The 23,720-nt window shown below is 41.2% G+C and overlaps 1 protein-coding gene across 5 annotated transcripts in view; it reads left to right on the forward strand.

Annotated features, from left to right (window-relative positions):
* Nucleotides 1–265: 265 nt before the first annotated feature.
* The window catches only part of LOC145435693 (uncharacterized), a 224,194-nt gene continuing 200,739 nt past the window's right edge, over nucleotides 266–23,720 (forward strand). For 2 of the 5 annotated variants that reach the window (XM_080313000.1, XM_080313004.1), the window contains exons 1-5: nucleotides 266–473; nucleotides 11,276–11,558; nucleotides 18,092–18,229; nucleotides 21,100–21,250; nucleotides 21,798–21,879. In XM_080313000.1, the coding sequence (XP_080169126.1) occupies nucleotides 310–473; nucleotides 11,276–11,558; nucleotides 18,092–18,229; nucleotides 21,100–21,250; nucleotides 21,798–21,879 (818 nt within the window). In that variant the 5' untranslated portion in view covers nucleotides 266–309. Of the gene's footprint in view, nucleotides 474–11,275; nucleotides 11,559–18,091; nucleotides 18,230–21,099; nucleotides 21,251–21,797; nucleotides 21,880–22,717; nucleotides 22,886–23,010; nucleotides 23,170–23,720 lie in introns of all 5 variants that reach the window. The other 3 variants (XM_080312996.1, XM_080312989.1, XM_080312987.1) reach the window with 3 other exon arrangements.

Genomic DNA, 23,720 nt, shown 5'->3' on the forward strand with positions numbered 1-23,720 from the left:
GTAGGAAAGTATGTTTCATCGTACCAGAATTAATTTTAATTATTTTAACCATAATGCGTGATGTAACTACTGGAATTTTTCATAGCATTTTCAGGCCAAACTACTTCGTAAGGACAGACAGTTTCAACCAGAAATGAAGATAAGTAGTACAGTTACAACTTTATGTGCAAAAACACCTAATTAACATACATGAGGTAGAAATTGTATCAAGATTAGGTTTTCTAAGGTCGAAATCCTCCGTTTTTTAGGTAAATAAAATTCAATAACTGTATTTCTATCTTCCCAGGTTTTAGTTACGTAGAAATTGTCATGTTTGAACCGTTCACCAGGACCCGTTATAGGCAATTTTCAATCGCCAGTATTCTGACCGCTTTGATATTCTATTTACGGGCCACGCGGTTAACGAAAGACAACAAGGAAGATTTACGTATTGAAGCGGATGGAGGACATTTCGAAGTCCAAACTATATCGAGGTAGGTTGACGTCTATAGATTAGGTATACGGTCGTTGTTTCAATCGCCTAACAGCGACACTGCCTCCGATGGGAACTGCAATGTGATTGCGCCATTTGGATGGTAATCTGACGCTCATGTAAAAGTTCGACACAGAAAGAGTAACGGCGTCTAGGCGCTACTTTTCTGCAGTACAAGGTGTCGTCCTAATTCTTGATTTGGATTTGAGGAGGGTTACCATATTTTGGGAATCTGAAGAGAAGACACTTTTCAAAATTTTCAGACACACAATGCTAAAATAGCTGGTTCGTGGTACAGAACTTGAATATAGCTTTCAATACAACATCCATTGAAACAGAATATTTAATAAACTCGAATGAGAGCTCTGGTGATTGCTACTTGGTAGAATCTAATACAGATTTCTCCACGGGCCGAATAAAATCGTCTGGCGGGCCTTGTCTGGTTCGCCGGGATTGTGTTTGACAGCCCTGCTATGCTGTTGGGTCGGTGCGGCTATGTGATTATCTGATTATGTGTTTTAATCTGGTCCGAAACAACATTTTTCTGCTCCCTTCCGCCCTAAAAAAGGACTGATATTGGGCCCACCATAGGGTAGTCGATTTAACTTCTTGGGCACTTACTATATGTATTTCGCTGTTACATTTTATGAATAAATTCTGTCAATAATATTGATTCTTCCATATATTAGGCTACTATAAAATGCACCAGAAGGTTACACATCCGATGAATTCCAACCTTTAATGGTTGCGACCTCATTTCCATTTTGAAAACGTTCCGTGGCCCAGCTCAAAACTTGATAAGCTGATTACTAATAAATTTCAGCTTTCTCAAACTTACTCTGCTTACTGCTGATTATGTCCATCATCGTCGCGATCCCCAGATAAAGGCAAACGACCCCAGGATTCGGAGCCACTGTCTGTGACTGAAGCATCTAATCGGCCTTATTCAACTATAGCAGAGGTCTCAAACTCAAATGTGCTCGCGGGCCAATTTCCTATTTTTCATGGTGCCGCGGGCCGCACCACCAATAATAGGAGAATTCAATGTATTTCAAAGTAGGCGTTATTTCCGGGTTTCGAGCATAGGTCTACTCCTGATAACTAGGCTATATTGACATGTCATTACGGAAGTCAAATAGAATCAGCGTTTCATTTGACCTTCGAATGTTGGAACAGTTCAATAACAACTTGAACATAATGGATCTGTGCAATAACAATAGAAATGTGCAATCGCCGAAGTATCCGTTCGTTACAGCTAAAAGCGTAGGCTACGACTAGTTAACACTCGCCACATTAAGGCGAAAAATTTTGATTTGAATAAAATAGTATTTACGGTGACCGATTCTTTGTTTATTTATTCTAGTTGTGCTCACCGTAAATACTATTTTATTCAAATCAAAATTTTTCGACGGCAATAACTCCGCTTCCACTAGTTGGAATTGAACAAAATTTGGTGAGCATCGTTTCTATAGACAGCCTAACACTTCCATGAGGTGAACAGAAAAGTTCAAAATTTTTTATTATTTATTTTTATATAATAAATAGAAACTTTCTTCTCCTGTAGCAAATCGGTTACTGGCTGGAATTGAACCAAATTTGGTGTGTAGGCTTAAATTAGGTAACCTAACAATTTTATCAAGTAGCCAGTACGATTTGAGAAAAAAAGTCATTTTTGAAGAGCCCTAATGCACAGATCACGTACTCATGCTATGCATATGCGCATATCATGCACGCATGTTATGCTTAAGAACAAATCGTGTGTATGTTGTGTATCAGTCGGTATATATACCGCAAAACATCAATGACAGAAGAATACAGCGTCCTAAAACCATTTCCACTAGGGTTACCATACGTTTTTAGTCAACCAACGGAGAATGTGAATGAAAAACTGTATTTGGGGAATTGATCCGGAAAGTTGTCCATTTATAGTCAACCAACCACAAAGTCGGCAAAAATTTGCCATTTTTTCCGAATTTTGCTCAATAATTCTAAGTCTGAAATCTTTAGTATTTTGCGATATCACAATATGGTGGGGGCCAACTTTTTCACTACCAAAAAAAAGAGGGGGGGGGGCGTGTCTAAAAAACTTTGAGAACCATTGGTCCAGGTCAGTGGTTCTTAGCCTTGGCTCCAGCGCCCCCAGGGGGAGATTTGGATTTTGAAGGGGACGGAAACGCTCAGGGGGCGAAACTGGGGTCGTTGGACTAAGAAAATATGATTAAATAGTAGAACAATAGCTCCATATATCATGAGTTCTCATTGCAAACTAACATTCGACAAAATCTGTCAAATCACAACGTTTTTCGTTGCGCTCATCGCGAAATAACCACTGACCATGTTTCCATGATTGCAGTTGTCAAATTTAATTCATGCAAAATGAATTTGGCGTAGTTTTGAAATGCCAATTCCCAGTTATAAAACTCCCGTCACGCTAGCTACTCCAAGTCGTTTCGACACCTTCCTATCCTTTCATTGTATCGCAGTTTTGTGCTGTTTTGAAATGATGAAAATATTAATAAAATGAGGCTTGTACTGATAGCTCGGGTTAGTTTCGACAAAATGTTTTGAAATAGGTCTTTTATCCTGCAGCGCACTGTGTCGAAATCGAAAAGGCACTGTAGGCTATTGTACAACTTCTGAGAGTGATGCCCTTCGTACATTACAGAAGTTTTGAAACTTTTAGGCCGAAATAACTAAATATACTTGTATTTGAAAGTTCCCAAATTAAATCGTCATAATATTTCTTTATTGTATCTTAAAGGATGATAATGCTTAGTGTTGTTACCTCCATTCGTGGTAAAGTTAAGAGCTTGGTGGGGGACTAAATTTAATACGAGCAAATCTCTACCACATTCTCAGTTGATTTAGTAGTCACACCAAGCAATAAAACAAAACCCAATACAATTACCCTTCGCGTATTGCCAATCGCAAAGCAGAATTCGGGATGTGTATATTGATCTCAAACCAAATGCGATGAGCCCATAAGCCTTAATCGATGGTTGTTACTACAACAACCTGGATTTGATAGCGCAACTTCAATTTTCTGGCACGGCGACAATTATCTGCAACGGCTATTTCAACGTTTGTGTGACATTCGAGAAATAGTTTAGGATCACCAAATGCATCGTGAACCAAGGTTTAAATGAAAAGCATCGTTTAGGGCCGTGGTTCTAATCCTTTTATTCCTGCGGCGCCCTTTTTCGAAAATTGCCTAGGTGACGCCCCCCCCCATATTTTATGGACGATAGAAAAAACAAGGGGTAAGAGTCCGGTCGCTCTTTTCCGGTTGGGACTTCACTATTGGAAACAGCTTGAATCGGAGGACCACTCGCCTATAATACAGTGGTTCTCAACCTGGGGTCCGCAAAGCATTTTCAGGGGGTTCGCGAAACCTCCAAATTTGCTAAATGGCTGATAACCTAATTTGTATGTTTTTTAATCATAGAAATCACGAGGCAGTTTCGTTTCATAATTGCTAAAACTTCGGGACTCACATAAACAGAATTACGGTCCGAGACGCAATATCCCATTGCACGTGCAAACTAATTTAATTGCCAAATTGCCAATAGCCTACCGATATAAACACATTGCTGTTCAGAGATGTTTTGCTTGGTATGTGGAAAAGACTTGTTTGCAAAAATCTATTTTCTCCTGTGATATACTAAACCGCTATTCCCGAATAATTTCAAAATGAGCTGCTAGATAAAAATAACTAGACTGGGCGTTATATGGCCGTTAAAAAACATGTTTCTCAATTGTGGTGCCATGTTTGTTGCGATCATATCCCGGGGTTTCGTCGGAAGCGTCACTATCGGTACAATCGCCACCACCTATGTTTGTGGAAATGGATTTTCGGCATTCGTTCGAATTTGATCGACGGCCCGGATTTAAGACACGACCGTGCATTTCAAGAACTTTAGCTACAAAATTGACTTTGAAATAATAAAATCCTTAGCAAGTTCTACATAAATTGTATGCTGATATTTCCAAGAAAACTCATTTTGTTGCTGTTTCTCACTACGACACAGTTAATAGTTGCAGAAGACAGATGCCTGCTGCACGAGAATAGAGCTGGATTTGAACTAAATCTTGGGAGGATCCGTGGGGATACGTGACGGTCCAAAGGGGGCTGGCGAAGACATTAAGGTTGAGAAACACTGCTATAATAATTGTGTAGTAATGTGACTGACGGTCCTAATATACGAGACGTGTAGTCCTCAAGCAGCCATGTATTCAGTGACGACCAAGCACCGAAGCACCTGCGATGTCGTCACACCCTAGTGGCGCCATAGAGCTACCATTACATCTCCCTTCTCAGGACAAGCACAAAAGCTTATAAGCAGCACAAACATATACAACGCACGCACAGAATGAAGACAATAAACAATCCGAATTGAGGCAGTTAGCGGTACAAAGGTATGAAGGAATTGGCAGGCAAGGGTGATTGAAGAACACAACATATTTACACACACTACTCCTGTAACTACATCAGTACTCCTCGATGTATCTGCGAGGTGCGGTTCTGTTCCGATCCGACCGTCGGACTATCGCCGCCTCATGATGGTCATCGCGATCGACACTAGAAGCGCTCGAACTGCCATCTCCTCCCTGATCGGGAAATTTGAAGAATTCAGCTGCCTCACTGGCGGTAATGTCGACGCCTTATTGCGGGGCATTCTCCGTCTGGTATCTTCTCACCGTTCGGCGATTTCTTCTGAAGGTGCCACGCCCAGTTCTGATAACCAAGGATCTGGGTTGAGTGTCAGTGTCAAGTTTTCCACAACACCCTGCGATTTGCAGTCCGGAATCCAGACGCGATCTCCCACCTTGAACTCATCTCCAGGTACTACTCTGTGTCTTTTGTTGTAATCACGAGTAACTCAGCGTCGGTAATCTGCTTCGGCTTTCTTCACGGCGGTTCGGTCGACAGACTTGGGCAGAAGATCGTCTGGATGACACGGAACTCTTGTTCTCAGTTTGCGGCCCATGCTCAATTCTGCCGGCGAGTAGCCTATAGCCAATGGCGTGTTGCGGTATGTGAGTAGCGCCAGATGTTCGTCGTCACATTTTCGCAGAAGGTTTTTGATGGTCTGAACGGCACGCTCAGCCTCCGAGTTACCCTGTGGATATCTAGGTGAGGACATGATATGTTCAATTTTCCAGCTTTCGCAAAATGACGCAAAGTCACGGGAAGAGAACATAGGTGCTCTATCTGTGACCAAAGTCTCGCAGATGCCGTGCCTACTGAAAATCTTCTTGAATTTCAGAACCGTTTCTGCTGCGTTCACTGTTTTGGAGACAATGCAAATCTCAATGTCCCTGGAGTAGTAGTCAACGGCTAGCAGGTACATGGAATTCTGGTATTGAAAGAAGTCGGCACCAACACGGGACCAGGGTCTCTCTGGGAAGGATGCTGACAGCATCGGTTCCACCTTTTCTCGCTGATGCTCCGTGCACTTTTCGCAATTTCTGACGGTTTCTTCAATGTCCTTAGAAATTCCAGGTCACCAGCATGACTGTGATGCATTGAGTCGGGACTTTGTCAACCCTTGGTGAGCATCATGAAGGTATTTTAGAACGTCTTGTCTCAGCGTACAGGGGATCACCAAGCGATTTCCTTTAAGCAGGAGTCCGTCATAAGCAGGCCGTGTTATTTTTGGCATATGCCAAAACTGCCAAAAATAGCTTATTTTTGGCATTTTTCAATTTTTATTTTTGGCAGTTTTGGCATCGACCTCTAAATAGATATTTTCAGACTCGAATTAGTCATGAAAACGCTTTATTTGGGTCAGTTTATCAAAAGAGACCAAAAAATGTTCAGCATCCACTAATAATCAGTACCAACAAACAATAATAAGAAGGAAAAACCTAGTGATTACATAGGTTCATAATATCAAACGAAACCACAAAATGTGCAGTATCCATTCGGAATCGGTGCCAATAGGCAAAAAGAATGAGAAGCCTAACATACACGATAAACACCTGATTGTTACCGCTTCTGAATAGACTCAAATTGTTTGCACTGTAACAGTGCTTCCAAACTCAGGTCAGCTAAGTTTCTCCTGAATTAATTTTTCACCCAACGAAATTTGGGGGTTCCAGATTCATGAGCAGAATACAATTTATATTCTAGTAATCAGATACAGCGGAAGCTTTCCATTGATACCCGTTTTATCAAATTTAGCGCTCGGCAAGCTGGTCAAAAATGGCCGTAAAATTGCCTTTGGACGAATGGAAAGTATGACGTAAACCAAGTGCAGTCAGCCGTTCAATCTCGCTGTGCCCACACCATTTAGGACACCATGCTTTCTCCCTAATGGGTGGGCTGGACCCATATAGTAAGATACCTGCCCTTCACACACGCTCTTCTCGCTTGTAATTCGGTCTTGTTAACACAACACCATGAACGAAACACACTATTTGGCAAGCCGTGTTATTTTTGGCATATGCCAAAAATTGGTTATTTTTGGCATTTTCAAATTTTTATTTTTGGCAGTTTTGGCATCTGGCTCCTGAAATGCCAAAATTAACACGGCCTGGTCATAAGTAGAAAAACAGGCTCTATCATTCCAGTATGGCCTAAGTGGGCCATGCAACGTCTCTTTGCATTTCAGACACCCTGAGGATACATATTGCATCACTGTGCGCAATACGTCATCTTTCTGGAGCTCAGAGCGAATTTCATCCAACCGTTGGCAAGACGCAGGAAGGCTGGATGTGACGGCATTGACATAGGCTTCTGTCTCATTATGAAGGCCATCAACGTACTCGAAAGTTGGCAACGGACAACGAGACAATGCGTCCGCAGTATATAGCAGTTTCCCCGGAACATGAGATATGGGGAAGTTGAACTTCATGAGGCGCATTCGGAAACGTGGCACTCTGAGCGGAAGCTCGTCAAGAGTCTTTGTTGACAGAAGTGGAACTAATGGTTGGTGATCAGTCTCCACGCGAAGTTGATGCAAGCCGATCAGGAGTTCCTTCCATCTCTCCATAGACCCCGTTATAGCAAGGGCCTCCTTCTCGATTTGAGCGTATCGTCTCTCTGTCTCAGTCAGCGATCTGCTAGCATACGCGACAGGGCGGAGAGAGTTGCCTACCTGGCGTTGCATCAGCACAGCTCCAAGTTTTAGGCACCAGTCATTTCGATGGCATGGGTTCGAATCCCACCGCCGCCACCATGTAGTAACGTGACTGACGGTCTGTCTAATATACGAGACGTGTAGTCCTCAAGCAGCCATATATTCAGTGACGACCAAGCACCGAAGCACCTGCGATGTCGTCACACCCTAGTGGCGCCATAGAGCTACCACTACAAATTGTATGTGCGATATTTGGAATCAAATCAAGGTTGTTATAACAACTATCGGGTACCGGCTCATACCATTTGGCTCGAGCCCGGTGTATACACTTCCCGAATTCACCTCTCCGACTGGCAATACGGGGACGCTAATAGTATATTGGGTTTTGTTTTATTGCATTCTATGACTAGTAAATCAACTGAGATAGTGTAAGAGATCTTTGCTCACATTGAATTCAGTACTGCACCCTGTTAATAGCATTAACATAAGTGTATTGCAAAGAAAGCAAATCGTACTATATAACGTTCATTTTATGTTGTGGTTTTGCGGGTCACAACACTAAACAGTATCACCCTTTATGATGCGATGAAGAAATATTCTGAAGATTTAATTTTGTAGCCCTCAAATACAAATATATTTAGGTACTCATTTTGACCAAAAAGGTTCAAAAGCATCTTTAATGTACCAAGGGCTCTCACTCTTAAAATAGGTACAGTGCCTCTTCCTTCGATTTCGAGACGCTGTTCGCTGCGGGATGAAATACCTAGTTCGAAATATTTTGCGCAAAAATAGCTCGAGCTGGAATTGGCGATCTAAAACTACGCGTAATTAATTTTACATGAATTATAATAAACCACTGCATACATGGAAATATGTTGCAAACATCGTCGGCATGTATTTCGCGTCGGGCGCGACGGAAAATTTCGAGATTTGACAGATTTTGTCGAACGTTAATTTGCAATTAGAACTCAGGGTTATATGGAACTGTTGTTTTACTATATAGTCATATGTCTCTACTGCACCCCCCATATCGCCCCCTGAGCATTTCCCCCTTCAAAATCCAAATTTTCCCTTTGGGGGAACTTGAGACCAGGTTAAGAAACACTATGGTTTAGGGCAGTGGTTTCCAACCTTTTTCGACTCATCGCCCCCTTTTCAAACTCGACACCGATGATCGCCCCCCAAATATTGGGAACCGAAAAATGGGCATACAGACTGAAATCACCGGCGAATTGACTAAGAAAAAAGGTCAACTTTTCGGCTCGACCTCGAAATTACACTTTTCCAGCTAAATTTTGGTGAGTTGACTAACAAAAAAGGTGATTTCTCCGACTTGATTCCAAAAGGACCGTAACAGCACTTCGTCAGCCCCCCTCAATACGTTGGTCTTGACCCTCTCCTCCATAGGGTGATAAAGCAAACTTCTGCACCCCTCAGACTCAACTCCCACGATACCTCTTTACCGCTACTTCTCAGCACAAATTGTTGGACTCTTTAGTTAGTGGGCCTAATTCGCGTGATGCGCGAAAAATTTCTATCATTCATGATTGAATCGGTCAATATGATCGGGAATTGCATATATATTGCTGTCAATTTTTATCCTCTCTCTGCTCATATGTATTCAGATTAACCGGTAAAGCTGAGTGAGGTGTCTTGGAAAATGTAGGGCCCGTAAATGATAATTGAACATATTCGGGCGGACCCGTGGGTATAATGACTTCGTTACGTAATGACATTTCGTGGCCTGTCTGCTATGTCAAAAGATATTCAAATCGCCCATACGTGCTAACCTAAAAGACGCACACGATTTTAAATTGGTATTTCTGCACTGGCAATTAATTTTTCTCTGCGAGATGGCATTTTTTTGTGGGGTTCTGATTGCCAGAACAGTAACATTTGGCGCCAGCCATTTAGGCGCCTATGGGCAATTAAATATATATGTATATATATCGTATATATATATCGAAGTCGGTCAGCATAAGGGCAGTCCTTTTCCGTCAAGGTTTTCTCGTTCTGGCACACTTCTCGGAGTCGCATGTTACATGGCCTGAAACTTCATATGTCTTGGTGCGTCATGGTGTGGTAATGGCTGACGCCGAGATGCCCATTTCTATAACTCATGCGTATTATTTCTTGGAGGAATGGTATCCCATAAGCAAGAAACATCTGACCACGAAATGGCGCGCAGCGCGAAAATTTTTTGAAAAAGTTGCCCAAATTTCCAAAATAATACTCTATAATTAATGTTAATTCACTAAAAAATAGTGGCCCCCCTACGAGCTCTGGCCGCCTATCCCAATTGGGGGTTTGGGTGTGGCAGTTACTGTCATGGACGCCAATATAGCCATTTCAACGCGCCATCGCCCCCTTCGTCCATTTTCGCCCCCCTATCGCCTCCTTGGCTATTTTCGCCCCCCTGGACCGACAAATCGCCCCCTGGGGGGCGATATCGCGCACGTTCGGAACCACTGGTTTAGGGTTAAATCACTATCCCTTTACGTTGTCGTATAATGTTACTGGACTCAGCTACATCTGCGGTAGTGAAGTACTGTTTCTGTATACTGCCGCGGTGACGAGAGTTACTACGAATCCTACTGCAGATCTCGGATAACTTTCACCAGAAAGCGTGTAATTTGATTATTATGAAGGCTACTTGATTAACGCTATTGCAATCGTCAATGTTTTGCCAATGTACACTGTAGCCGCAACCCGCAGATCGCGCCACAGGATGGATTGAAATATCTGGCTGCTTAATCCCTGTCGGCACAGAGAAAAAGACTCGCTTTGTTGGTGCGTGTTTTCTAATGAAAATGAAATACAATAAGCATTGGCAAATACGTCCTAAGCTAGTCAAATACAAAGCATCTTACTTGACAAAGAATCTTCCGGGTTTTTTGGTTTAATATATTTCTAGATTTACTTTGACTGTAACAAGATACCAAAACAGTGAGATGAATGAATTAACCTAAACTAGCCCTATTCTAGTAATGCAATACACCTAACTATTCCTATTCTATTACCTCAACTAATGCCAACACGATCGTACAACTAACGCATGTTCACTAAACAGTGAATTGCATCACGATCTAGTTACCGCTGTGAGGTAACAATGACACTGAGTCCACTTCTTTGCTCGGCGGGAGTGTGAAGGAGCCACAGCGACACCTTAGGGCCGTACGGCGGCTACATACACTGTGTACTGTGATAATGTGGTTATAGTTTACGGGACTGGTATGGCAAAGTTGCATACAGCAGGTTAAAAATGTAGAATGTCTTCCGCTCCTCCCAGTTTTAGCCCAACTGTCAGTTCAAAATACGGTGTATCATATGCAACTATGACACGTCATTGTTATGTAGGGATACGATATGCCCTCTTTTAAGAGGATCTGTCCTCTTTTTTCAATAATACAAAATGGCCCTCCGAGGACGCCCAAATATCCTCTTTTTTCGGCGGCCGTCCTCTCTTTTTGTTTTGAGTGTTAGGCGACTATATTCCTGCAGAGGCTATACAGAGAAAGAAAAAAAATATCCTCCAAATTAGTTTCCTAAAACAATAGAAAAGGGCAACCCAACGGAAACTGTCCGGATATAAGTTCCCTATGCGGTAATTTAACTTTTATAAAAGTCAACTTACCGGACGATCAATGTATATCTCTTATTGTTACTTGAAAAAAAGTGTCCCTCTTTCCAGACCTCAAAATGTTGTAACCCTATTGTTAAGGGATATCGAGGATATCTGCAAGAAGCACGCTTCCGAGGAGCCCGAGGAGGAAGAAGGTTTAGTGCACATGAGCGCTAAAGAATTCGATGATTTACGTGAAGCACATCGAGGGGACGCTTCGACGCGTCCTGACCTTGACTTGAGGAAAGTCCGCGTTAATCTTGCGAATACCAGCGGGCTGACTGCGGAGCAGTATTTGAAGTGTAAAGCGGAGGAATTTATCGAGAAACACGCGAATCCCTGGCCGAAAAGTCGCGTGAAGCCGACTCTGACTCCGTTCAAGGTAATCTCTCCTATGCTGTTGTTTATCACGGGTAAAGTTCGTAAAATTGGTCATCATTGCTACTCAAGTAGGCGTACCTATGCTGTAGTTTGTTACTAGCATAGGTGTTCAAAGTAATCTGTGTTGGTATCCTCGTAAGGAGAAGTAACGACGTTATTAAGAGTCGGAAGTAGGGTAGGCGTCTTCGAAATTTCCGGAGTCGGAGTCTTAGCTCAGCCTTAGTCTGAAAGCGGTGCGCATACTCACTGATCGGTGGTATACTAGGGTTACCATATTTTGGAAATCTGAAAAGAGGACACTTTTTCAGAATTTTCAGACTTGCAAAACCGGAGGAAAATCCTACAAAAATGGTAAATTATTCTCACTTCGTAGTCGGTTGGCTAAAAAAGGGTCAAATCTCTCGCTCAGTGCCCAAAATACAGTTTTTTCTTCACATTATCAGGTGGTTGACTAAAAAAATACAAGACGCCGAAGCGTTACTTCGGAGCTGATTTATGGCATCTGAGTCGAATTTGGCCGTAAATTGGACCAAAATTCTCAAAAAGGAGGACAACATCTCAAACAAGAGGACATTTGGGCGTCCTCCGAGGACACTCTAAAAAAAGTCAAAAAGTTGACAAATCCCCTTAAAAGAGGACGCATGGTAACTATGGCTGGGCAAAATCGAGTACCCGAGTGATTCGATTCTGAATCACGTATAACGCTTCGAGTCGAGTCGAGTAATCGAGTATCGCTCGTTATGGCGTCACAACAGAATGTACTATGTCAAAGTTCAAATATGTACCTTTTATACTACCACAAGGAACATAATGCCTGTTATCCGTCACAGTAAAGATACTTTGGTATTTTTTGACCATACCGATTTGATTGCACTTCTTGACAATGTTGTGAGGTGATCATGACTTCGGAAATATGTTATTTCCCGCAACGTTCGTTGCTTTGTACTATGTCTGGTACGCTGCGACACGGTAAATCAAGGTTCCAAGGCTTCCACAGAGGAAAATAGAATCAAAACCAGAGTTGGTCAGTAACGAAGTACTTCTACTTTTTCGAAGTACTTAAGTAGTTCCCCTCTACTTCTGGTACTTACTCAAGTAGATCTTTTTTTCGCTACTTCTACTTCTACTTCGTAATATTTTGTGATCAACTTATTTACTTTTCGCTATTTTCAGTTTGTCAAGTAGAAGTAGTTTAATCACCCAATAAGAAAGATAGCTTAGGCTATTTCGGGGCTCTTTTCACATAGTACCAACATTTAATTTTCATAAAAGTCATGTAATATCCAGAATTGTCGTTGCGCTTCGCGCACAGCAGATATAGAGGGCCAACTATATTTAACTGAAAGCATATCGCTGAATATAATTTAGATACTGGGTTGCGTGGTTCCGTTCACATCGCATTGTCGCCTATGTCAAATATTTTATCACAGTAAGTATGGCCCTCCATAACGTTTGAAACTACCGTTTCGCAATCTAGCAATTACCTATTAAACCTATGGCAGCCCATGACGTGTCCTAATTTGGAAAAGTGGACTTTGACTTTTTATAACGTTAGACCTGTATTAGCAGACCATCGTTGAAACTTTCTGGAGAAAAGATATGAAATATATTTTCCGCTTTTTAGAAGTGATATTTGTATTTTTCTTTCAATTACGAGTATGATACGTTGAGTTCTAATCATAGTTTCAGTTCTTTTGTCTGGAGAACATACATGTTGAAGTATAAGAGCAAGTGTAGTAATGCCTTATATTTCCGAAAATAAAGCTGTACACTACATGGCATTTTAACGATCTGCCCTATTTTCAATTACCGTATACTAATCGCGCAAAGTGTTAAAGCCGTATCCGACACAACTCTCCGTATTGCTCTTCGACTGAACTAGGGGCCTTATAATATGGGGGAGGACGTCATGTCATGATATATTCTCTAAAACCGGGTGTTCGAGTAAACAAAGGATTAGTATCGCATTTCCATATCAATACTATCATTTACATCCCATGATGTGGACGACTGCTTATTTCGTCAAGCATTGACACCTCCTGTGATACATCAATATGAATCGAGCTCTCTTCACCTTCAGCATAGCGCCATTTGCAGCTTTTGACAATCCCCATGCGAACGAATTACGATCTTTTTCACAACTACTTACTTACTTGAGTAGATTTAAACTCAGTAAAGTCTACTTATACTTCAAGTAGTTTTAGGTTGCTTATGAAAGAAGTCCTTCTACTCGTACTTGAGTAGATTTTCTCGTTGCTACTTCTACGTCTACTTGAGTAGCTTTCTTGACTACTTTGACTACCTCTGATCAAAACTATAATTATCGTTGGTAAATTAACTTTCAGTTATGATGAGCGTATATAATTTCAGTACTCGAAAAAATCGTATTTTACTACTCGACTCGAATCATTAAAATTAATACTCGATTCAGATTCGAGTACTCGAATCATTGTGCCCAATGGTAACCCTATGTTATACGATCAGTTATTCCAGTTCAGTGGTTCTTTCCTTGGGTCTGTGACCTGGGACCTCTTGAAGGGGCGGAAACGCTCAGGGGTGATATCGGGGGCGCTGAAGAAAAAAGGCGTCGCAGTAGATGATGGATACGGACATGATTATATAGCAGTTCTCATTGCAAATTAATAACCTGTCAAGTCTCGGAATTTTTCCTGGCGATGTTTTAATGAATGCAGTGGTTTATTATAGTTCATGTAAACGAATTGCGCGTACTTTAAGATCGGCAATTGCGCGGTAATATTTTCTGTCACGCTAGACCAGGTTATTTTCCACAGAATGTTTCGAACTAGGAATTGTATCCGGCAGCGCACATCGTGTCGTAGTCGAAGTGTACTTTACCTCTTTTAAGAGTGGCAGCCCTTTGTACATTAAAGATGCTCTTGAGCTTTTTGTTCAAAATGATTAATACGTGTATTTAAGAGCTACAAAATTAAATCGTCAGAATATTTCTTCTTCGTATCATAAGGGATGATACTGTTTTTGTTGTGACCAACAACCTCACATGAACGTTATATAATATTGGTTGCTTTGTACGAACCCGCACCCCATACCCCAGGGGAGGGCAATTATTTTCCTCCGCGGGCCAAATGAGAAAAATAAATACGTTAGCGGGCCGAGTGAAATAAATTAGCTATGTCCTCCAGCGTTTTTAAATTCTATTTCTAAATTACATTGTTAATAAATGCTGCTCAGTGAAAGTGTTGATATTGGGTAATGAGAAAGTGACTATTAATTAAAAAATTTCGATTAGCTTTCATGACTCGAAACAATGTTAAACATGATATATTTTAGCTCTCTTTAACCCCTATCCACGTTCTTGACTCTAAAACAGTGGTTCTCAAACTTTTTTAGGCACGCCTCGCTTAACGATAGTGAACAATTTCGCGCCCACTTATCATGATATCACAAAATAATAAAAAGACCAACCAGAATGCTAGCATTCCCAACGTATAGTTTGATGGCATGGAAGATTATGGCTGTTGATGAGAGAATTGTGAAGTATCAAAATCGGATAATACACAGAGCAATAACTATAAGCTGGGAGCATATCGCTCGGAACGCGAAACATTTTTTCAATAAACTTCGGCTTCGCGCCACCCTTCTGTTGCTTTCACGTCTCCCAGTTCGAGAACCACTGCACTGAAATGCATATGCAATAGTACAAAGCTTATTTTCCTGGTTGCTACCTTCCGAGCAGTGTGCAGGTTTAATAGCCGTTATGTTGAGCGAATCTTGCAGTTTTTCTGAACTTCGCCCTCCCTTGACCGAGTGTTTCGTGCTTTTGTCATGAGACCGACTTTAATTAAAATCCTTAATCTCGGCGACATGATCCGCAAAAACCGGAAGGATGGGTTTACCCCTGACTCCAGTATGCGAATATTTAGTGCTCTAAATTCTAAACCTTCATTGAATTTCAGTTTTCGGCTATCTTCTTTTTTGGCATGCCCGTTAATCCTTCATGGGTGATGATGAGTCATATATAGCAGTGTTGGGATGACTCGAGTCATGACTTGACTCGAGTTAGACTCGAGTCACATTTTTGCATGACTTGACTTGACTCGAGTCACTTCGCTAAAATGACTTGACTTGACTTGACTCGGCGTATCAGAAATGTGGATTGACTCGTGACTCGGAGCAAAATTCACGGGTCAATTTCAAGTCATCAAGTAATTGATGTCGATAAAAATCACTGTATCTTGCATATGTTTGGATTGTTCGCGAAACGCTGGTGTAACCCGTGCGAGCGACCAATCATTCAATGATCATGTGTTTCACTGAATCTCAAATAAATTGACCGCAAACGAAGTGAACGAAGCTTACAGCTTACGTTGTCGTAACTCTAGTAGTAAAGTAATAACATAGCCAAATGTTTATTTCTGTTCTCTGTTCTTACCTTAACTAAACCTAATGTTTTTTTGAAATTGAATTCGAATATAGTTTATATAATTCTCAAGCTCAACCATTGGCGCAGGCTCGAATTGTATCATATATTTTTCTACTAGTTGCTGACGATTACCCCTGACGAGTGTCAGCCGAAAATATTCGGGTTCATTTCAATATGAATATACTATTTAATTGTATATTGAAGTTCTGTACCTCCAAGAAGCTCTTCATATATTTTTGTAAATGGGTAATGTATTGCAACGTATCAATTAGTTTCTCTATTCTCTATTTTGGCTGGTAACTATATAAACTGAAGCTATGCAATTACGCAGTTCAACAGTTCTACGTATATGTGAGCGATGCAGCGCCTTCTTGCGTTTATATTTAACTCTATATTCGTTCATCGGTTCGAAATCAATTACCACTCAATCTGTAGTTCAGACAGCTAGCAAATTGCAATGACGTAATCATGTCTCATACTTCGAAAAGCCAACTTGACTTGAAATGTGACTTGACTCGTGACTTGACTTGACTTGACTCGAGTCACTTCCAAAAATCGAGTGACTTGACTTGACTCGAGTCACCTTTAAAAATAGTTTGACTTGACTTGACTCGAGTCAAAATGTGCAATGACTCGAAATGACTCGTGACTCGAAGGTAGTGACTTGATCCCAACACTGATATATAGTAATCGCGAGCACTGACTGACTTACGAATTAGGGATTTGGAAACATATCACGTCACCAATTGAAACACATACCGTATATAATGCGTAATGTGAGAATGTCAAAAAGGAAGGTTTGAACTAAACTATACGGAAAGAGTGATTTCTTGTGACTTCAATTGCTACTCATACTTTGCAACATTGCCTTTATTTTGAATCTGGATTACGCTTGCCAGGTACGCATAAAAAGTGTAGTCGTGGCATATTAATGAACAGGTTTCAAAGTAAACGAATTTCCCGTTCATTTGATACAGCCTATGGGTTTGAGCCATTCAAAAAGCAAGTTTTATGTTTTGAATTCCAAGCAACCTTTCGCGGACCACACAGAATAGCTTCGCGGGCCGCACTTTGCCCAGGTTTGCCGTAACCGATGGTAGTTATACCAATCTTAAGTCGTTCCCGAATATAGCACTTACAATAAATATATCGTTAATTAGTCGAGTGATCCTCGCGAGCAATTCAAGCGCAACATATTTCCAATAGCAAAGTCCAAAGCCAAAAAGACCGACCAGACTTCGTCCTCTATGGACTTGACTCGAGTCACTTCCAAAAATCGAGTGACTTGACTTGACTCGAGTCACCTTTAAAAATAGTTTGACTTGACTTGACTCGAGTCAAAATGTGCAATGACTCGAAATGACTCGTGACTCGAAGGTAGTGACTTGATCCCAACACTGATATATAGTAATCGCGAGCACTGACTGACTTACGAATTAGGGATTTGGAAACATATCACGTCACCAATTGAAACACATACCGTATATAATGCGTAATGTGAGAATGTCAAAAAGGAAGGTTTGAACTAAACTATACGGAAAGAGTGATTTCTTGTGACTTCAATTGCTACTCATACTTTGCAACATTGCCTTTATTTTGAATCTGGATTACGCTTGCCAGGTACGCATAAAAAGTGTAGTCGTGGCATATTAATGAACAGGTTTCAAAGTAAACGAATTTCCCGTTCATTTGATACAGCCTATGGGTTTGAGCCATTCAAAAAGCAAGTTTTATGTTTTGAATTCCAAGCAACCTTTCGCGGACCACACAGAATAGCTTCGCGGGCCGCACTTTGCCCAGGTTTGCCGTAACCGATGGTAGTTATACCAATCTTAAGTCGTTCCCGAATATAGCACTTACAATAAATATATCGTTAATTAGTCGAGTGATCCTCGCGAGCAATTCAAGCGCAACATATTTCCAATAGCAAAGTCCAAAGCCAAAAAGACCGACCAGACTTCGTCCTCTTACCAATTGCTTTTTGCTACAGTCTTTAAAATATGTGGGGGGAGGGGGGAGGGCGCCTGACCTAGGCAGTTCTTGAAAGGGAGCTGGATGGGAACAGGTTAAAAACCACTGCTTCAATAAATTGACGTCATCACCGATCTTGTATAACGTCTGGCATATCGCAGAGCCCTCCCGTCCAGACAAGTGAGATTAAATCTCTTATCCACGACATTGATATGAAGCTGCAGCCGGAAGAGATTGAGAAAAATCTTATAGAAGAGAATACGAGGAGACAGGGGCTTGGGGATGATGACATCATGGGGGTTAGTAGTGGTAAATTTTTAACTTATGACTGTTTCCATGTGAGTTGTCTCGTTGCAACAACTCAACGGCAGAGGTTCTGAAAGTTTTCTTACTCATCCAACCATTATCAAGCTCGACATATGTCTATCGCCCTCTGCAATTTTCATCAGTATCGAAATTATTGAACAATAGACCATAACTGAACAAATTATTTCAATATAATAGTATTTTCTAACATTATTGCATCCCCCCCAATCATACCTATGTATTTTCTGTCCCCTGTATCATTGAAAGTATCATTAAAGCGAGGCGTTCAAAAATAACGAGTAAGTGTTAGGGTTAGCTTAGGTCAGTGGTTCTCAACCGGATGGGGGGGGGGGGAGGCTCTCGGGCGGTGCGCGAGAAATTGACAAAGTCTGTATGAATTCTGACTAAACGTGTGTTTCACAACCATTCTGAGAAGACGATTGTTGAAGATGAAACTTATTTCGTATTCAAGAAAGCTCGCCAAATTCAAACTCCAGCAGTCGCGCTCAATCGAGGATAGGCTTATTACAACTTCATTTAAGCAAATTTTTGATATTCTTTGAAGATTTAGAGCAATTCCCACGTGTAAGTCATTCATTAATTCATAGCTTTGGCAGTAGCTGTTGTTAATAGCTGGCGAGCTGCACTGCCTAAGACAGACTTAGATGAATATAGGTTGCCCGGTTCGCCCTCAATTAGGCTACCCTAAATCAACACAATGTAAATCAATTCCAAAACTGATCAAATTTAACATGGCAGTGCAGAGCGACACCGTGCTCTCTGTAGTCACCACCAGCATTAGGATGAGTCTCACTGCAACCTACCTTGAACTAAATTGATGTCCTGTTCAATGTTTTTTTTGCTATTTTCAAACAAGTTTGTGGAAATTTGTCAGAAATGATCAAGACTCAACAAATCGAATGCGGATATAAACTTGCGTAAGACATACCCTATGTATGCTATTAGATCAGGAATGGGCAACATGTGGCCGTTGAAGGGAATTTGTGCGGCCGTCCACACCTAATTGAATTAGTATTTGCTGGCGGCCGTCGACGTGCAAATGGAAATTACGAATTCACTCCCAAATTTATTAAGAGATTTTAACTAACCTTGGGTGGCGCGCAATTTTTTGACCATCGTTAAGGAGGGCGCATGTCCAAAAAGAGAACCGCTGGCATTCGGTCATTCTGAATGAATCGCTATCGTGACATTCGCTATTTCAAATGCTGGCTATTATGACAATAGTTGCTAATATCACTCCACGTATGAGTGCTGTGGTGATGAACCTCGTCACGAAAAGGTTTTCTTTGTTCTGGAGCACTCCAAAAATTGTGCTATTAGCCCCGGTTGCATCTAAGTTGGTTTACTATGAATATTGACTATACAATGCGCCTTCCGTTTCCCCACACTAAATAATTGGAAATAGCTGAAATAGAGCATAGCCTACTACGTTTGGTGATCCACATACCCAGACAAATCTACAGTAATGCGTATGAGCGAGGCTAGTGACAAACACAGTGTGGATTGATAATGTTATTAATATTCAAGATACCAGAAGTGCGTCAGGAATTGTCGAAGAATACCACCTTGGTACCAAATATTGTTCACTACATATGGTTCAATTGTCGCAAATTCAAATTCCACCATTTCCTCAGGCAAGTTTAAATATATAATATTCATTTTTAGTTCGTGTGATGATGATATTTTGTAGTGCTGGCCAATAGGTAATTAATGCGACATTATCGCTGTCCTGCCGGCTCCCGGATTTGGTAATGTTGGTGTTCTCGATTCGGACACAACTATGTTACTAGTCATAACCTCTCTGGGTTCAATGGGCCGAGAGAACTTGCATCTCAAATAGCTTCCACCGCGGTCACGATGGGGCCAACCATCATAGTTTTTCGGAGTCGATGTCAAACTGGAACTTCGTTACATTGATACGCAGGATGTTTAAAGCCCTTCATTCAGGCAGTCTATTGTAAAGTGTGGTATCGGTTGTGTACGTTAGAATAATTAGATAATGAATATCGCCAGCATACAATGTGGCAATGAACTCTGTGATTTCCATGTTGTCATTTGCATTACCCATAATATGAAAAGGATCGGACTGCGCCTCGAGAGTACACCGCTAGTTAGCTGTTAGGATTAGGATAAAGCTTTAGCATCGGCTGACGACGAGATTCATTCCGAACTCTGTGCCCACCATTGCAATAAAATGGATGTTATTTTCGGAATATTTATGCATTTCATTGTTTTCTTTAGCTTCAAGAGTGTGCTTGACATCCATAAACCCAGATTGATACTAATACACGCTGACTGCCCGCCCGATGGGCCGCATTTCGAGAAGTTGGTGCAGCTCGCCGGACCTAAGCTGAAAATAATAAAACGATCACAGCCGACGGACGTTTGGGGTATCAAGGTTCAGGTATAAGGTAACTTTCCATTCTGCAGCGTACCTCTACCATAGTCACTACGGTCTCCATTAGGCGGCAAATTTGAGACTCGTAATATCGATATCGATATATGATTATGTATATAGCCCATCATATCAATGTATCCGGGCCTGTTTATACAAGCCGATAGCTTTTATATAATATTGACATCTGTCAAATCTTCGAAAGACTGGTCCATCTTACGAATTATCCGCCCATTGGTGCTGAATTTCTATGGACCCGTCTTCAGAGAAAATATTATATTCGATTAAATTAGATTTATCATCGAATATTGTTTATTTAGGCTCAGATCCGCGCCAATTTCTCCTGGCGTGGATTTTTCAAACAGCTGAATCTCTTGACCCATATTTAAGTTTCATTTCATCATCATCATAACAGCACGTGAATCATTTCACTGCCTCTTTTTTCAGGGAATCGAACACAGAGCGGACGTTGCTCGCATGCAAATCTTGCTCCACGTCGGCGGGATATACCTTGACACTGACATAGTAGTCTTGAAGTCACTGGAACCGTTGATGAACTACCCACTCGTGCTAGGATCAGAGATACCTGAAGCGTTGGGTAGGTTAACTTGCCGACCGAGGAAATAATTCTTTTTGACTCCTAATGATCATAATTTTCATTCATTCGTCTATTTAGAATATCCAAAACTACATATGATTACGATAAAATGAAAATATAGGAAGGGGTGGAAAGTTGATTATAGTCTTTCAATCAGACACCTACCTTGACCTAATTAAATGTAATTAAGATGCACGCACACCGAATGAAAGGAAACAGGAGTTAACATAAAAATGGGCCTCCATGTGTTATACTATCAAACTTTATACGTATTAGTAGATAGCAAAAATAAATTCCAGTAGGTTGCCACGTATGATTTATCATATCTTTATTCACTCTAATGCCATTCCTGTCGACTACGGATTGTCTCTCCGTGTGCGGTTTTGAATCGATGGAATTGATGAATGAATTTACCTTATTGTACATGTGCAGACATACTTCGGCAGATCATTATGTGCATTACAGACAGTCACGAACGAGTCATTACCGCGTACTTCGTACAGGAAACAACATTCGAATCAATATTCTCTCTTTTTTCTTATTCCAGCGAACGGCGTTATTCTTGTATCAAAGCACTCTTGGTTCTTGAAGCGTTGGTATCAAGAATATAAATTCTTCGACGATCAGAAGTAAGTTAGTTGACTTCGTTCAGAGACTTGAAAAATATAGTGCAAATACATACCGCCAAAATGCAATAACAAAGGTCTCGTTGTGACCAAAAGAATCCACAAATAAGACTTCAAATCATGTAGGTTATATAGATTGCCATCCACAAACTTTAGCAGTGGAGCCAGGTGAGATTGTTCCTAAGCTCGACCGAACACAACAAGTCGCCTGGAATCCCCGTATTTTTTCCAGATTTTCATGACCAATAGTATTAGTTGTGGTCGGGATAGCTGTCAAAGCTATTCAGCGACCCAATTCTAGAATCCACTCCCTCAACTGTAATTACCCGACAGTCCATCAGGGTGGTAACCAAGTCTCAAGGTCCGAGTCACAGGTCAATATTACTTCTGGTCGAGTCACTTTGAATTCACCACCGAGTCAAATAAGAGTCCAGGTCAGGGAACTAAGGGTCGAGTCCTCAGTCATAGTATTGAGACTCGAGTCTATATCGAGTTCAAATCAGGTTCGACGCACTTTTGAAAAGCTATTAGTTGATATTGAAAGCCCCGCATTCATAATATACTCATTTTTCACATATACTCACCCTTAATATGCATATTCAAACAGATAAAAGACAGTTCCTGGGCATGTTTTTAAAGTATAGGTCCAGATACACGTAACTTGGATCAGGTCATGTAGAATTTCTCCAGTCATGTGACAATGAACAATAACTCGAGTACGAGTCGAGTATACGAATACTCTCGAGTCATTTTAACCACTCGCAGTTCCCCTTAATTGTGATAAGCTACGACTCCAATCACTCTGACTTCTTAACGGACGCTTTCATAAAATAAAAAACAGATGGAGCGTTCATTCTTGTTACGTTCCTTGGGCATTGTCGAAGTTATTTCCCGACCTCATCCACATTGAGTGGGACACCTTCATTCGTCCTAACGTACAGGAGCTCGCGCTGCTTTATCACGAAGTTTGGGATTGGACCAGCAACTTCGTCATCCATCTTTATTCGAGGTCTGGTGATATACGATCTTCTTTCCGTAAATGATAGACGGTATGATGTATGAGTTATGTCGTTGATGAAGGGAGAAATCATAACTATGGCTAGTGCTGAATTCTCCCGTCTATTCAATGGTCAGGTACATGAAAAGCTGGGACGGGCAGGAAGAACGTCCGCTTCGAGAGTTCGCCGTACTCAATACGACTTACGGGGAGATCGTACGTCTGGTGTTATGGGGAGACCCTAAACCCCGCGATGTCACGGAATGGCTCTAAAGGACGACTCGCGGGTGATCGAGGTATAGTAATTTTCAGAGGTGGTCGCAAAACATTTATCGTTGCTACTCATGTACAAGTACAAGTAGGATTACTGATTCCCAAGATAAGCCAAGTGGAAGTCCAGAATTAAAGTCTGTCTGAAAAGTACTCAAGATAAAAGTTTCGTAAAATAGATTCGTTCGAGTGTCGCATACTTTAAGCAGTTAATCGGAGCTCACTAAATCACACTCCATCTTTGCGCCTAACCCAAAATGAATAATATAACCATGAATAGGCGCAACTTGTGAAGATAAAGTTAATAATTGTGCTGCATGGGCACTTTTCCCAAATACTCTGACAGTTTCACTCATAAAGCTAATGCAGACATGTCTCCAAGCTACTTTCTACTTCACAGATTCCACAACATAGAAAGTAAATAGATTTCTTAAATAATAGTTGAGTAAAAGTTGAAGTAGTCTGTCATAACCTCGCGATTGGGCAATTTAAGTTGGTAAACCCTAGTTGATTGCCGTTATCTGAAAATGTTGGTGTACTTCATTACTGACCAAGGCCACTCTTGGGTATATGTTAG

This window comes from Botryllus schlosseri, chromosome 1 (genome assembly GCF_051294905.1).
Source record: "Botryllus schlosseri isolate E-star chromosome 1, Bs_hap1, whole genome shotgun sequence".
Lineage (NCBI taxonomy): Eukaryota > Metazoa > Chordata > Ascidiacea > Stolidobranchia > Styelidae > Botryllus > Botryllus schlosseri.